This window comes from Stegodyphus dumicola, chromosome 4 (assembly GCF_044657685.1).
Source record: "Stegodyphus dumicola isolate Sdum_Otavi_A_Nest chromosome 4, ASM4465768v1".
Classification (NCBI taxonomy): Eukaryota; Metazoa; Arthropoda; class Arachnida; order Araneae; family Eresidae; genus Stegodyphus; species Stegodyphus dumicola.
The window spans coordinates 83,057,618-83,071,415 of NC_140771.1; the positions used below are offsets into that span (position 1 = coordinate 83,057,618).

General features: G+C 30.8%; 1 protein-coding gene across 1 annotated transcript in view; it reads left to right on the plus strand.

The window, feature by feature from the left end:
* The window catches only part of Sse (extra spindle pole bodies like 1, separase), a 207,686-nt gene that overhangs the window by 28,388 nt on the left and 165,500 nt on the right, over nt 1-13,798 (plus strand). The window contains exon 3 of the mRNA XM_085815136.1: nt 10,237-10,488. Within this exon, the coding sequence (XP_085671262.1) occupies nt 10,237-10,488 (252 nt within the window). The remainder of the gene's footprint in view (nt 1-10,236; nt 10,489-13,798) is intronic.

Here is a 13,798-nt window from a genome sequence, read left to right on the forward strand (position 1 = left end):
TTGCTATTTGGTGTGCGTTCGTTTTGTTGTGTTCGAAGTTCCATTGTTTTTTTATAAACAAATCAATTAATGCAAAAATATTTTGTATTAATTTTAAAATATGCGGTTGTAGAGTATGAGATGATGTTGAATCTCTCATACTCATACTGATGTTGAATCCCAGAATCCAAATTTTCATTGGTTTTTATCAATTTTTGACATATTAGGGAAAAGACGTGACTGATAAAAAAATGGCCGTGACTTGTTTTGAAATGTGGCAGTAAAAGTTTACCAGCCAAAATATACCATTTGGCGTCGGTTGTATAATTTTTGGCGACTTTATTGCCTGTACCAAGCAAATGGGAAAGTTCCAGAATGCATTATATAGTGAATTCAAATGAATTCTCAAGAAGTAACCGAGCTTTGAAGATTCCAAGGTTGGCAGCTATGACGTGTGTATGTGTGACAAAAATATGTAAATCAAAGTATTGATTTAAATTTCTAGGTAACTCTTTTTTAATTTCATTATTTCCCCATTGTATCATAAAAATTTTAAGTGCTTATAATAAATTCTCTAAACTGTGTCATTTCAAAATTAATCCATGCCATATCATTTGGTGTTATTGCAACTATCACCAGATTTTTCAGAATGAGTCAAACTCTAGCAACCATGCATACAACCATTTTCAAACTAACCATGCTCTTAACAGTACTTCAATCAAGCAACATTGCTATTTGGTGTGCGTTCGTTTTGTTGTGTTCGAAGTTCCATTGTTTTTTTATAAACAAATCAATTAATGCAAAAATATTTTGCATTAATTTTAAAATATGCGGTTGTAGAGTATGAGATGATGTTGCCAAGATTTGTGCAATGTCGAGTCTATGCTTCTCTGATGTTTTTTAAAGCAAAAATGGATCGCTGTGTACTTGGGGAGAATAGTCCCAAAAAATTACTGAATGATTTGGTAAAGGCTGTTTTATTTTTTAATCCATCATATAACATTTATTTAATAATTAAAATTTATATTTTAAATTGCTAATGTGTTTCCTTTTCATATGTTGATAAGGTTTGCCGACTTAAGATAAATACTGATAGTTTGGGAATTGATTAAAAATTTTAAAAAATTTAACTTGCATCTGATAACTAATTTTAATCTTTTTATCTGTAAAAAATCACCAAATTTCAAGAAGGTGGTTATTTTAATATGTTAGTACCTAAGATTGTATAATGCTAATGCTGTATGCTCTTCAGCCAATTAATGAGTTTAGATTTGGGAGCGAAAGCTAAATTATAACCAACAGGCATCAATCTAAACTAAAACTGATTTATTCTGAACAAGATCTTCTTGGGCACATAGCATTCACTCTCGCTTTGCTGCACGCCAACTTGATAGGCACCTGCTGCTCTGACTAATACTGTCAACAACTATGCAACTAACAGTCTTCAGCATCTGAATTATTTCATATATCTGTATAATTTTACGTCATGCATTGTCCCCCTACCCTAATAGGACAGTGTATGGTAGATAATATCTAGATTTAAAAAAAAGTCTTTTTTCAGTTCACCAAATTTTCTCACTACTTCATATTTGCAATGGTAATTTTAGTTTTGACCATTATATGTTTGTTTCGAGCAACCTAAAAAGCTCCCTTAGACTGAACTATTTTACCTGTATTGTTTTATGTCATTTTGATTGACCGAAAAATTTATACGTGAAGACCTGAAGGGGGGGAGAGGGTCTATTGACATAAATTTTGGGATAAACGAATTTTTAGTTTACTATGGTGGCCAAAATTGTGGACACTTTTGGAAATTTTTATGTTTTTGAACTTTGTATGCTTATAGAAAATGTTACGTTTCGCAAAATGCAAACTTGTATGTATCATTTTAAAGATAATTTATTACTGAATTCAATACAAAACACAAAATTCAGTTATTTGCAATACAAAAAAGTTATATGTACTTTAATATAAATAAAAAACACAGTTATGAAGTGGTTTGTAATGTCTAGCTTTCCTGTCCAATCACTTGTTCTTGTTCTGAGAACCAATCAAATGTTAGTAACTGCCAGTAGAAGCTGACATTATGTTTACACTTGAAACAATTCATTATTTTGCTTTGTTCTGTAGAAGGAGGACCTGTTTCTTATACACTGTAATTACAAGTAGGAATTTTTGTAAAAATTTTTAATATTTAGTCAAGAAGCAATGACATCAAATAAAAGAGTAGATTTGACACCTAGAAAGAGATGTAATATTGTTGTGTTACGAGAAAGTAATCTTTCCTATGCTGAAATTGCAAGACAGGTGGGTGGTTCAGTGACTACATCTGAAGTCCGAAAGTTTTGTTTACGATATCAGGAGAAAAATTCAATAAAAAACAAAGAAGGAAAAGGTCAAAAAAGGTGCACCACATTTATTGATGACAGAAGAATAAAAAGACTATGTCTCCAAGATAGAAAAATGTCATCAGCAGCCATCAGAAGTGATCTGAATGATGCTGGTGTTTCTGTCAGTTCAAAAACGAAACTAAGATATCATTATTCAGTAGTGATGGGCGAAAATATGTAAGACGTAGAATAGGAGAAGAGCTACATCCTGACTGCATTCAAGCAATTGTGAAGAACCCAGTTAGTGTTATGATTTGGTCATGCATGTCAGCAGATGGTATTGGTCGCCTTCATGTCATCGATGGGACACTGAATGCCAGAAAATACATTGATGCTATTCTAGAACCAAAACTTCTACCTTCCATAAGAGATCTCTTTCCCAACAATGCTTCGTTTATTTTTCAGCAGGATTCTGCTCCTTGCCACACGGCCAAAATATCGAAAGAGTGGTTTCGTACAAAGAGCATTAAATTATTTTCATGGCCAGGAAACAGTCCTGACCTCAATCCTATCGAAAATTTGTGGCACCGTTTGAAAATTCTTGTCCGAATGAGGCGCCCATCAAATAAAAGGGAACTAATTGAGGCTATAATTGTTTCCTGGCATCATGCAATAATGAAAGAAGAGCTTAAAAGCTCAATGAAACTTCGATGTGAAGCTGTAATTAAAAAAAAAAAAAAAGTACCCTATTAAGTACTGATAACTCACTGCAGTCATCACTATCTAATGTATATCGATAACTATTATCGTTTAACTTTTTTTGTATTGCAAATAATTGAATTTTGTGTTTTGTATTTAATTCAGTAATAAATTCTCTTTAAAATGATATATACAAGTTTGCATTTTGTGAAACATAACGTTTTCTATAAGCATGCAAAGTTCAAAAACATAAAAATTTCCAAAAGTGTCCACAATTTTGGCCACCACTATATGTAATTTCAATGATAAAAATACTATTTTAAAATCATATAAAAATTGTAATAAATTTTCAACCTTTACTTAATGAAATTTGTATCATAAACAAAAACTGGTACTGTTTTGTTGTTGGGACCAAAGTTGTCAGCAGACGTTTTGCTGAATTTGCCAAGAGCCGAGTTCATATGAAGTAACCAATATTTACTTTAAATTCGATGCAATATTTACTTTTTTAAAAATAAGTAAAGAATGTCTTTTCAGATTTGACAATAAGAATACAAATTCTAAAGATGTAACAGTGACTTGTGTTTTGTTACTTTATTTACCATGGATATGAAAATTTGGAACTTGCCTAATAATGACACATCTTCCATAAAATTTCTTCATGAATGAGTAATTATTCACTCTGAAAGAAAGTGCACAAAAAACCATAAAATGAAGCTCCACCTTCAATTCGATGAAAACAGCGAGGTGGAAATGTGAATATATGACGTGCCAAGAAAACAAAAAGGACTACGTTATAAAAATTGATTTGAAGGATCAGCTTCTTAAGAGCAATTCATTTAATTTATGTATGGGGTTTATAATTAACTTTTCTTGAATTTGGTCAGTATCAGCTTGCTACAAATGATTGCACTGTTGTTGATTGTAACAGTTTCATAAGGGAAGTTGTAGCTTTCAATTAATATCTGGAGAGTCAGTTAAAAAAAGGCAGTGCTAGTATTATTGTCAAAGTTGACAAAAAAACTTTTCTCATAAAAAAAAAAAAAATGTTGGTTGAATCCTTCCACTCCAGTGTGTGTACGGAGGGATTTGCTGAGAAACAAAAAGATTGTTTTTAGTTCCTGTGTCTAACCACTCTGCCAGAACTTTTAAGTTATTAAAGTAAATATTATTAATAGCACTATAATATACTGACTGTTGAAAAGGGTGTAACACTAAGAAATACAGAGAGGCTGGATTTGAACTTTTCTGCATTAACCATCAGTATAATTTTATCGATTCCAATACTAGTTGTCATACACAAGGTATTGAAAGGTTATGGGGTTATGCCAAATAGCAAATTAAAAGTCAATGTTGCAGGGACTATAACCAGTTAGATTGCTATTTGAGTTTATGTGGTGGGGAAAAAAGGCCTAAAAGTTATTTTCAGATATTTTAAATGATATCCTCAGTTTCATAACTCTGTGCTAATTTTAGTTTAGTTTGCTGACTGAAATATTTTTTCCCCCGATTTCTTTGGGAAATTGTTTAACTAAAAATTTCTAATTTTATAAATATATGTTATTTTCCCCTGTGCTTTTTCTTCAGTTTAATCTTATCATAAATATTTTGGCAATTATTTTTATGCTTTGAATTTTTTGCCAATTCATAAACTTCTTTATGATATCTGAATCTGGTCCTGATAACAGAACAGTTTCTCAAAAACAATGGAGAGAAACAAATTTTCAGTTTTCTAGGTGACTAAAATTCTTTTATCAAAATTTCTTTCGTTGAATTTAAAATACAATTTTTTTTTTTTGGCTGTCATAATAAGTCCTTTCCCAAATGGGATATATATATCTCTTTCAGTCATTTTATTTTTCAATTCTCAGTTCTTTGAGTTGAATCAGTTTTGCTTTTCCTTGTTCTTCAGCTAGTATTTTCAACTTTATTGGCAATCCTACCAGTCTCTGCTTTTAATGTATCACAAAGACTACAAGCATCCTTTTTTGGGTAATCGAGTCTGATGTTAAACTTTATTGTTCATTTTGTACCTGTTTTGTAATTTAGTGATGTTTAACTCTTCTGACAAGTATATTTTCTTACTGCTTTTTAAGGGTTAATGAGACTTTCTCTCCTTGAGGAAGCAGATAAACTCAATTACTTAGAAACTGAGTTCTCAGGAATTGCATGTTTTCTATTTGTACGATTTCCTGTGTAATCAACCTGTGCTTTTCTGTTAACACGTTTGCTCTTAACTACAAGTTATCACGTAGGTTTAAGTTTGTGTTTAGGCACCAGCTATGAGTTAATTTGTAGAGCATTTTTGTTTTACCTATGCCACATGCGATCTAACTTATAGCATTTTCATGTTCTTTGAAGGTATTTGCCTTTGGGGATTAGAAAAGAAACAACAATTTGGTACAATTAGAGATTTGTTATAATTAATATAAGTATAATATAAGTAATTATGAAGTAATTAACATAGAACTGAAAAATAATTGAGCAATTTATAATAATTCTTGTAAAAGTAACCACCAACTACCAATATGCTTGTTACAAGTATACTTGTAGTTGGAGCTGTCATAAAACATTTTATCGCAAAAACCGACTACAATATAACTCGTAAAATTAATAAAGCAATTAAAAATGTATCTAAGTTCAACATATTTCCCATAAACACGTGTTTTGTATTTTTATTTTACAATTAATTAAAATTTGTTGGTATGGTGGAACTGTTTTTGAAAATGTTCCTTGGCAGTTAATGTGTTAACAGCCAGAGCTTTTCAAATTTTTGGAACCCGATTTTTGGAATGCCAAGGAATGAAGCAAAAGCATTTATATAGACTTGCACATCATTACATTGTCATCTTAAAAGCAACACATTTGATAAAATTATACATTGAGTGAAAATTATTAATTTCCCAAATAAGAATATCAGTGCATCATTTACAAAAGCTTTAAGAATTCATTGTTTTTCACTGTCAGAAATAAAAAAAAAAAGCATTGAAAAAGTTTGCATAGTCAGGTTCCCAACTCGCATGTGGTTACTCTTAAAAACTTCGTGGGTTCTCCGTTCTCTTCCTCGTCTTTGCAGAAAACTTGACCACTGAATCAAAGCCTGCATTGGAATTTCCACTTTCTATATTCACAAGCACTACTGAAAAACTAGTGGATGAAACCAACAGGTTGTCAATAAATGAACATGAAAAAGCCTGATAAAGAAAATTGGACATAAATGATTTTTCCTTCTTGGCACACGAACAAAAATTGTTTAGCCCCAGTCTGCAAAATTTTCCCTTAGTTACAGATATGATTATTTCTTCTCTTGAATGGGGTTCGTATGGTCCTTAAAAGTCCTTGAGTTTTTTTTTAATCTATTTTTGGTCCTTAAATGTCCTTAATTTCGAACAAAATCGGCAGAAGGTCCTTAATTTTAATTATCTGAAATTTCTATCTTTTTTTTTACGAATGCTATTTTGAGTGTGAATTATCATTTTGGAGTAATATTTTTGACGATTCACTGACAAATATGATTATCTTTTGAATGGGTTCATTTGTTATAATTTAATTTCTAATATAAAGGGTGGGATATTGGAGTTTCTGAGCAAGGAGCCAAACATAAGCGTTTCAAAATTATTTCACTTTTTATTTTTCTAATGAAGAGCTCTTAAACAACTTTCCGCTTTTGGGGATGTGAATTCTTTTATTAAACGGCTCTAAATTTGCGACTTATCAACATTTTGGCGGTTTTAAGATAAATTTCTATAGAAAATTTTTAATTCAGAGATCTGGGAATTTTTCGACGATTTTTTTGAAACGTTATAACATTGATAAATTTAACTAAAGTGATGGTAATATATTTAAGTGGTAATTATATTTAAGGAATAACATTAAAATAAAACATTTTTATTTTTTAGCCATCATATTTTTAAGTGACATTACTTCCATTTTGGTGACATACTATACAGTATTTTGAATCTGAAAAATAACAAGTGTTATAAAGTGTTAAAAAAACAATTCATAACAAAGGCACAGTAGCTATGTAATTAATTAAAAATGTCCTTTTCATTTTTTCATGAAAATTCCATTTAGAATTGCAATAAAAACAAGACAGAAATTTCCACGAATTTTTCCATTTTGTATCTCAGAATTGTCAGAATATGCATCAGTTTTCTCTATAAAATTAATTTTACGCTTTTTCCACTGATTTTTTTAAAATTTCTTTTCAAAATATTTCTGCCCTTTTTTCTGTCACAGAATTGGTAGGGCTAATTTTCTTTAGGATTTTAAACATTGCAACTTTGAAAGTTTAGGATTTGAAGGCAAGATTTACAGACCCACAATTCTAGAAGGCTCCAGAAAAATGTGACAAAATTAAAAATGTCTTCGTTGTATTAACATGTAATGGATGTATTATACAGATAATGTGTTATGAATTTCATACATTTTGGAGAATTTTGTGAAAGGCAATGAAAACATAATGTTTGAATGCTGTACTTCTGATACTAGAAGTCTTTTTCTTAATATGTTTATCTTCCCTTTATTTTCTCAACTTTTCACTAGATACAAGTATAGAAAATGTCAAAAATGTTTATAATCTTTTAGCACGGACAGGCATTTATAAAAAAGAATTTTCTATTATTAAAGAAATTGAAAACTGTCAATTTAAAAGATTCACCTTATATGTTTCAATGGATTACACACAGGGCTAGAACTAGGTATTTTCCCACCTGATCGAATCTGTGTAGATCCTAAATTCTGCCGCCTAGTGCCTTCCTAAATTACGCTGCCTAGTGCTAAATTCTGCTCCCAGTGCCTGTCCTAAATTCTAAAAAGTTTTGCCATTTCTAGATTTTGTTGCTTAGTGTGTCACTAAATTCTAAAAATTCTGCCTCATTGGCTCTGAAACCAGCCCTTACCATATACCATTTCACGTTTATTCTGAATGTTCAGCTTCTTTACATTCTAAATGCATTTGGTTTCTTAGAATAATAGAAATCCTTAATTCCAAAAATCTTAAAATGAAGAGGAAAGGCATAGAAGAAAGAAACTGAATACATAAAGACAAAGGAAATTATTCTTCTAAGAGATGTACCATTATTATTATGCAAATTAACCAGTTGTTTATAATTGTAGCCTTTCCCCTTTTCATTTCCTCACCATAATGCAAATCAGATAGGTTTTAAACTGAGGTTTTTGGATTGTAAGACAGAGTGTTTTTGCCCTCCACTCGGATGTTGCCTTAGTTTCTGCCAGTTCTGATAATTTGTAATTATTCATCTTTGCGTTATTGCTGCTAAGATTTGAATTTATTACGACAATAGAGTTACTGAGCCAGCTTAGATTAAAATTAAATTGTGTAGTTTTTGACTACTAGGTGACATTTTTAGTTTGAATTTGTTCCTGTTTAATTGCATCACCATGAGCTGTAGTTGATTTTGTCAACATAAGAACATGCCTGTATGTTCTAAGTTGTTTTTAAATAAAGGGTTTTATTTAAACCTTCATGTGACTTTGTAGTTTCAGACATAGCGATCATTTTTTTCATGTCTATAAGAGGTTTTGGACTATTTAACTTTTACCAGATCAAATAGAACCTCGTTACGTACACTGCTAAGAGACTGGCGAATTAGGAGATAAAGCACACAGAAACTAGCGGGAACATTGGTTTGTATACTGAAACAGATTTTTAATTATTAGGAAAGATGTTTTAAGAGAAGAAAATTGATATAAATTAAGCCAAAATGTTTGGAAAGACTTCAAATTAAAAAGATGCATAAATATTTTGTTGTGTGTTGTTGCTACAAAACATTTATATTCTGAAGTTTTTAAAGTGGAATTATCCTAATACTGTTTAAGAATCAATGTGATAAATTACATGCATTAATTGTGAAATATTATTAGATTATGATTTTAATAGTACTTTTAAAAATGCTTTTTTAAACATAAATGCTCTTTTAAAAGTGCTTTTTAAAAACAAATGTTTTTAAAAATTAAATATAAGTTAATAGTGGCCATGCAAATCTATAATGACTAAGGGCTATCTATAACTAACTAGCTAATTAAATTACTTGTAACTAACTGGTCACAAGTTATCTCTGCAAATTAAATGGAGTTATTGCCTTTCATTAATTTTTATCATGGTCAGAAGATGCAGCACAAAATGTAAAAGTTAATGCAAAATTTGATTCTTTGCATCTAGTGAGACTTAATACAAAACAACTTATCATCTCTGGTGCTTTAGTGCCTTATTGGAATCTTAAAATATTTTAACTGGGTTACAATCCCAGAAACTCTACATGAAGCTATAGCCCTAGCTGCATCAGACAGATGGAGCACAACTAACTTTCAAAACTTGTCAACTGTGCCATCAGGCTTTTAGGTTTGTTCTAATCAGCAGGCCTCTCTCTAGGCAAGCAGCAGCAGTGGCAACAGCCATTCTTCTGTAACGAATCATGCTGATTATGATTTTAATTCTCATTTTAACCTATGCCGTTACATAAAATTAACCTGCTATTTACTAAACCTCTAAACCGAGGAACTATGTGACAAAATGAAAAAGAAAAAATCGACGTAAAGCTAACTATTAGTAAAACTATATGTAAATAAAGTGGCACTAATCTTCGTTTAAATATGTCCAACTAGTATAAGGGTAAAATATTTAATGCTACCTGATAAATTTTATGAAGTTGATTTTATTTGCAAATTTGTTTTATAATTATTTTTATTAAATTATGGTTAATAATAATGCATATGTGTCCTATAGATCTTCATGTGCATATGTGCATGTAAAACATGTTGCTTTTTATTTATTTACCATATATTTCCATGTATAAGACAAAAAATTTTGGAACATTTTAAAATTTAAATTATGGGGGTTAATCTACTAATTTCACAACCAATTTTAAGTACTTTTCTGTAAACCAGGTGCAAGCGATAAATCACAAATATAGCACTATTTTTTAAAATTTATATTTCTTCAGTTAATGAGAAAGTTAATTTTAAATGAAACAAGTTACTTGTTTTATAAAAATGAATTCTTTTATATATTCCCATTTTACTTGCTTGGCAACAATTTCACCTTCTAAGTGACATGATTTTGAATTTTGTGTAATTTTAATAAAAAACACACTTTTAGCTTATGTACAGATTGGCTTATACTTGGAAATATACAGTATTTGAAACCTTGTAGGCAGTTTTTGTATTTTACCAATCTTTGCATTTCATCTCTATGAAAACATTTTAGGTTCTCCTGAACTCTTCACCTGCTGGAACTGTTTCATGTACAGTAGTTTGTGAAATACTTAGAGCAATTTACCAGTTTCTGTCAACATGTAAAAAATTAAAAAAAGAAGATGGTCATCAATCCATTTTCAAATTGATTCCAAGTATCAATCTGTGCATAGACTTTGCAACACATAACTTTGGTTATCAAGAATTGATAGATGGTCAGTTTTTTTCCATTCTCTATCATTTGACCCAGAATTTTCTCAATTTTGTAAGTATTATTGATTTTACTCTCTAAATCTATGCATTTAATATATATTTGTATCTATGCATTTAATATACAGTCAAAAGTCTTTAATCCGGACTCGTCGGGACTTCAGCTATTCCGGATTATCGATTTTTTCCGGATTATAGATCATCAGTTTAAATCTGGTAAGATGGCATGCAGAAATTATAAAATTAAAAATATGAAACTGTAATTTATGAAATAAAGAGCAATTATGATCTAAAGCGTATCAAAACTTACAAAAAAAAGGCTTAATATTTATTTGTTTACTTTATTAAACATTTCTTTCAACGCGCGCATGCGTAAAGCATACATTACGCACAGTCGAAATTAGAAAATTGCAACCAGAAAACTATTCGATGTGTATTCGGGATATTTATAATGACGAGGAATTTGATTTAAATCGTATCAAAGACGGAGTACATCGAGATGAAATACTACATTTAGTAAGGAATTATAGGCTGAATAAAATAAAAACATCTGCCCTGAAGATAAGGATAGTGCTGACAGATCAACTTCCGGTTCATTGCGCGGCGCGACCCCCCCCCCCCCCCCCCCGCAGAGCAGCGTGAAATTGATAAACAGATTTCGGAACTGTTAGATAAACAAAGGATATGCCTTTATCCATTTTTTGCAGCAATTCCACTTTTTGTTTGATGGACATCGAAATGTACTTTCGTTTTGTAGATCCTTTGGGAGCTCCAGCATCGGAAATTTATTTGACATAATCGAAAGTTCAAGCTTACTTTTATAAAATTGCTCTTACAGTCTGCAAAAAATAATAAGGCGGATCCACTTCGAAGATTAAGGAACAACGCAATCATCAACATTAACTGAAATAGATAATTAGATAATTTTAGCTTATACTGTCCGTTATACATTAAACGCGCATGCGAAAACGTATTCTGCGCTTGCGCACACCCATATGCGCAGTCATAAAGGTCTTGCGTGCACGTGTAAACGCCTATGCACATGCGTCAACGCAGCGCATGCACAGAAAGATTTTAGCTTTGAGGTCCGGATTATAGATCATTCCGGATTATGGGTGTCCGAATTAACGACTTTTGACTGTATATGGCAATGTTTGAAACATAGGTGTTCTGTAGAATACCTAGGTATTTTATAGAATGCAAAACTGGTCGGTAAAGCATGAAATAATTAACATTTCATACATTTTCAAGTGATTCTATAGAATGCCAAATGACAATCTGGCAAAGTAAGAAATACATCTCTGATTCATTTGAAAAATTCACACATTTAATACATTCATACATTATTCATAAATTTAACACAGTCATTCCATAATTCGATACATTTTCACGCAGTGTGTATTTTTTAATAAGAAAGGCATAAATTTTGTTTTGTACAAATGTGATTTTTCTTTCTTTATTTTGAGTAAAAGTTTTTAATGTCAATGTTTCATTATTTTTTTTTTTTTCAAAATAACATTTGTGTTTTTGAAGACTGCCCATTTGTTAAATAGTACCCTTATGCCTTTTTACATACTTTTCCTAAATACCATTTGTCATTCAAAAGAATATCTAGGGCCTTGAGAAATTAAATAATTCTCATATTTCATACTTTCCCTAAAAATGCTAGGTGCTGTATAAAATGCTGGTGTTTGATACATTGCCGGTAATGGATACAGGTGTAATGTGTTCAGAAAAAATGTACATATGCATTATAATCCCTTAAGTTGGTGTTTCTCAATAAATTTCCAGAAAAGAGAAAAAGTAAAATTCATATTAACTGCATGTATCACTTTATAGCTGAAAATCTCTGAGTTTAGAAATTACAACTGGCACTCATCTTCCATTTTGTCTCCCAAGACTGACTTTTATGAAATTTATTTTACCTATGAACTTCCTTCTCTAGTCTCGGCAACAGCAGAGCGATTTAAAGCACTATGATTGTGGTGCTTCTTGCTATCTTTTTTCGCACATCTGACCAGAGCTGGGCTTATTATATCTGGGAAAACAGAATGTAGTGAGCTGTACGGTTGTTCTTTAAAAATTATGCAGAGATTGTTTACACATTTTTAGAATCATTTTGGAGCCACTTGATAAATGTTTAAAATGTAAGGAGTATTTTTTAAATTTCCAATCTGATACCGTCTTTTCTGGATTATAAATCTGCACTGGATACAGAACAGCTTTTCTTAAAATTCCAGGGTTATTGATTTCCATTCCTTGTCCACTGTTTTCCATTAATCGTGTTAGTCCATTAATCATGTTAGCTTTGTGCTTAGAAAGAGCAGTTTTCAAGAGACCAAAGGCACAGTAGTCCATAAGTTAAACATCAGGGGACTTCACATTAATATGTTGAAATACCCGTATCAGTCTTCATTTTTTCAAGGAATGCAGCAGTATTTTTCAACGTATGACTTATTGCTTTGTCTCAAAGAAGTTTCACTGTTTGAAAGAAATTTCTTCTGTGAATATCAGATGTAAAACTTTCTTGACAATACATAAAGTTGATTTTAATTCTTATTCTTAATTTCCCATTGTAAGAGAATCCTGCGAAAAACATAAAGCACTTACTGAAACTTTCATTTCAATAATTTAGGTAAACCCATGCCTTTTTTTTCCCAGTAATTTAAGTAAACTGATGCTTCATTGAGGGTTGCTGTGTATTTCCAATTATCTCCTGCTAAATATCTTTCATGCATTATTCTATAAATTTTTCTTTGTTGAGCCACATAGCTTGGCAAAAGCTGATGAACATTATGATTTCAGCTTTTTCAAGTTGTAAATCTTTGTTATTGTTCTACTTTTTGTTGCTACATTTGTATTTTAAGACCTTTGTAATTGATTTGTCTGCTGACGGCTTTTCTCTTGTTTTCAATAATTTAACTTTAGAAACATTAAACCAGTACATGCCTTTGGGTATTTGTTTGAAGTTTCTATGCAGAGGTAATGGTTGACTGGTTTCCCTTTCTTTATTAAGAATGTTGCTTGTTTTACAGTTAGAAATTTTAATACTGTGCATTTTACACTGTTTTTGAATTATGGAATAGGAATATTTCTGTTCAGAAAGCTCAGAAACATATCCTTCAATCCACAGCTTGTTTACATGCAATATTTTGAAAGAAAAATAAATCTAAAAGTAGCAAACATTATTGCTTATTTTAAATAATAAGCATTTGCACAAATTTTTTATTCCAAAAATGTTTGCTTTTTTAAAGAAAATTCTTTATTAAAATCATTCTAAAAACACATAAACACCCTTTATAGTAATGTATTTTGCACCAGAATCATATTATAAATGGTTCAGTAAACTGAATTATACTAATCAA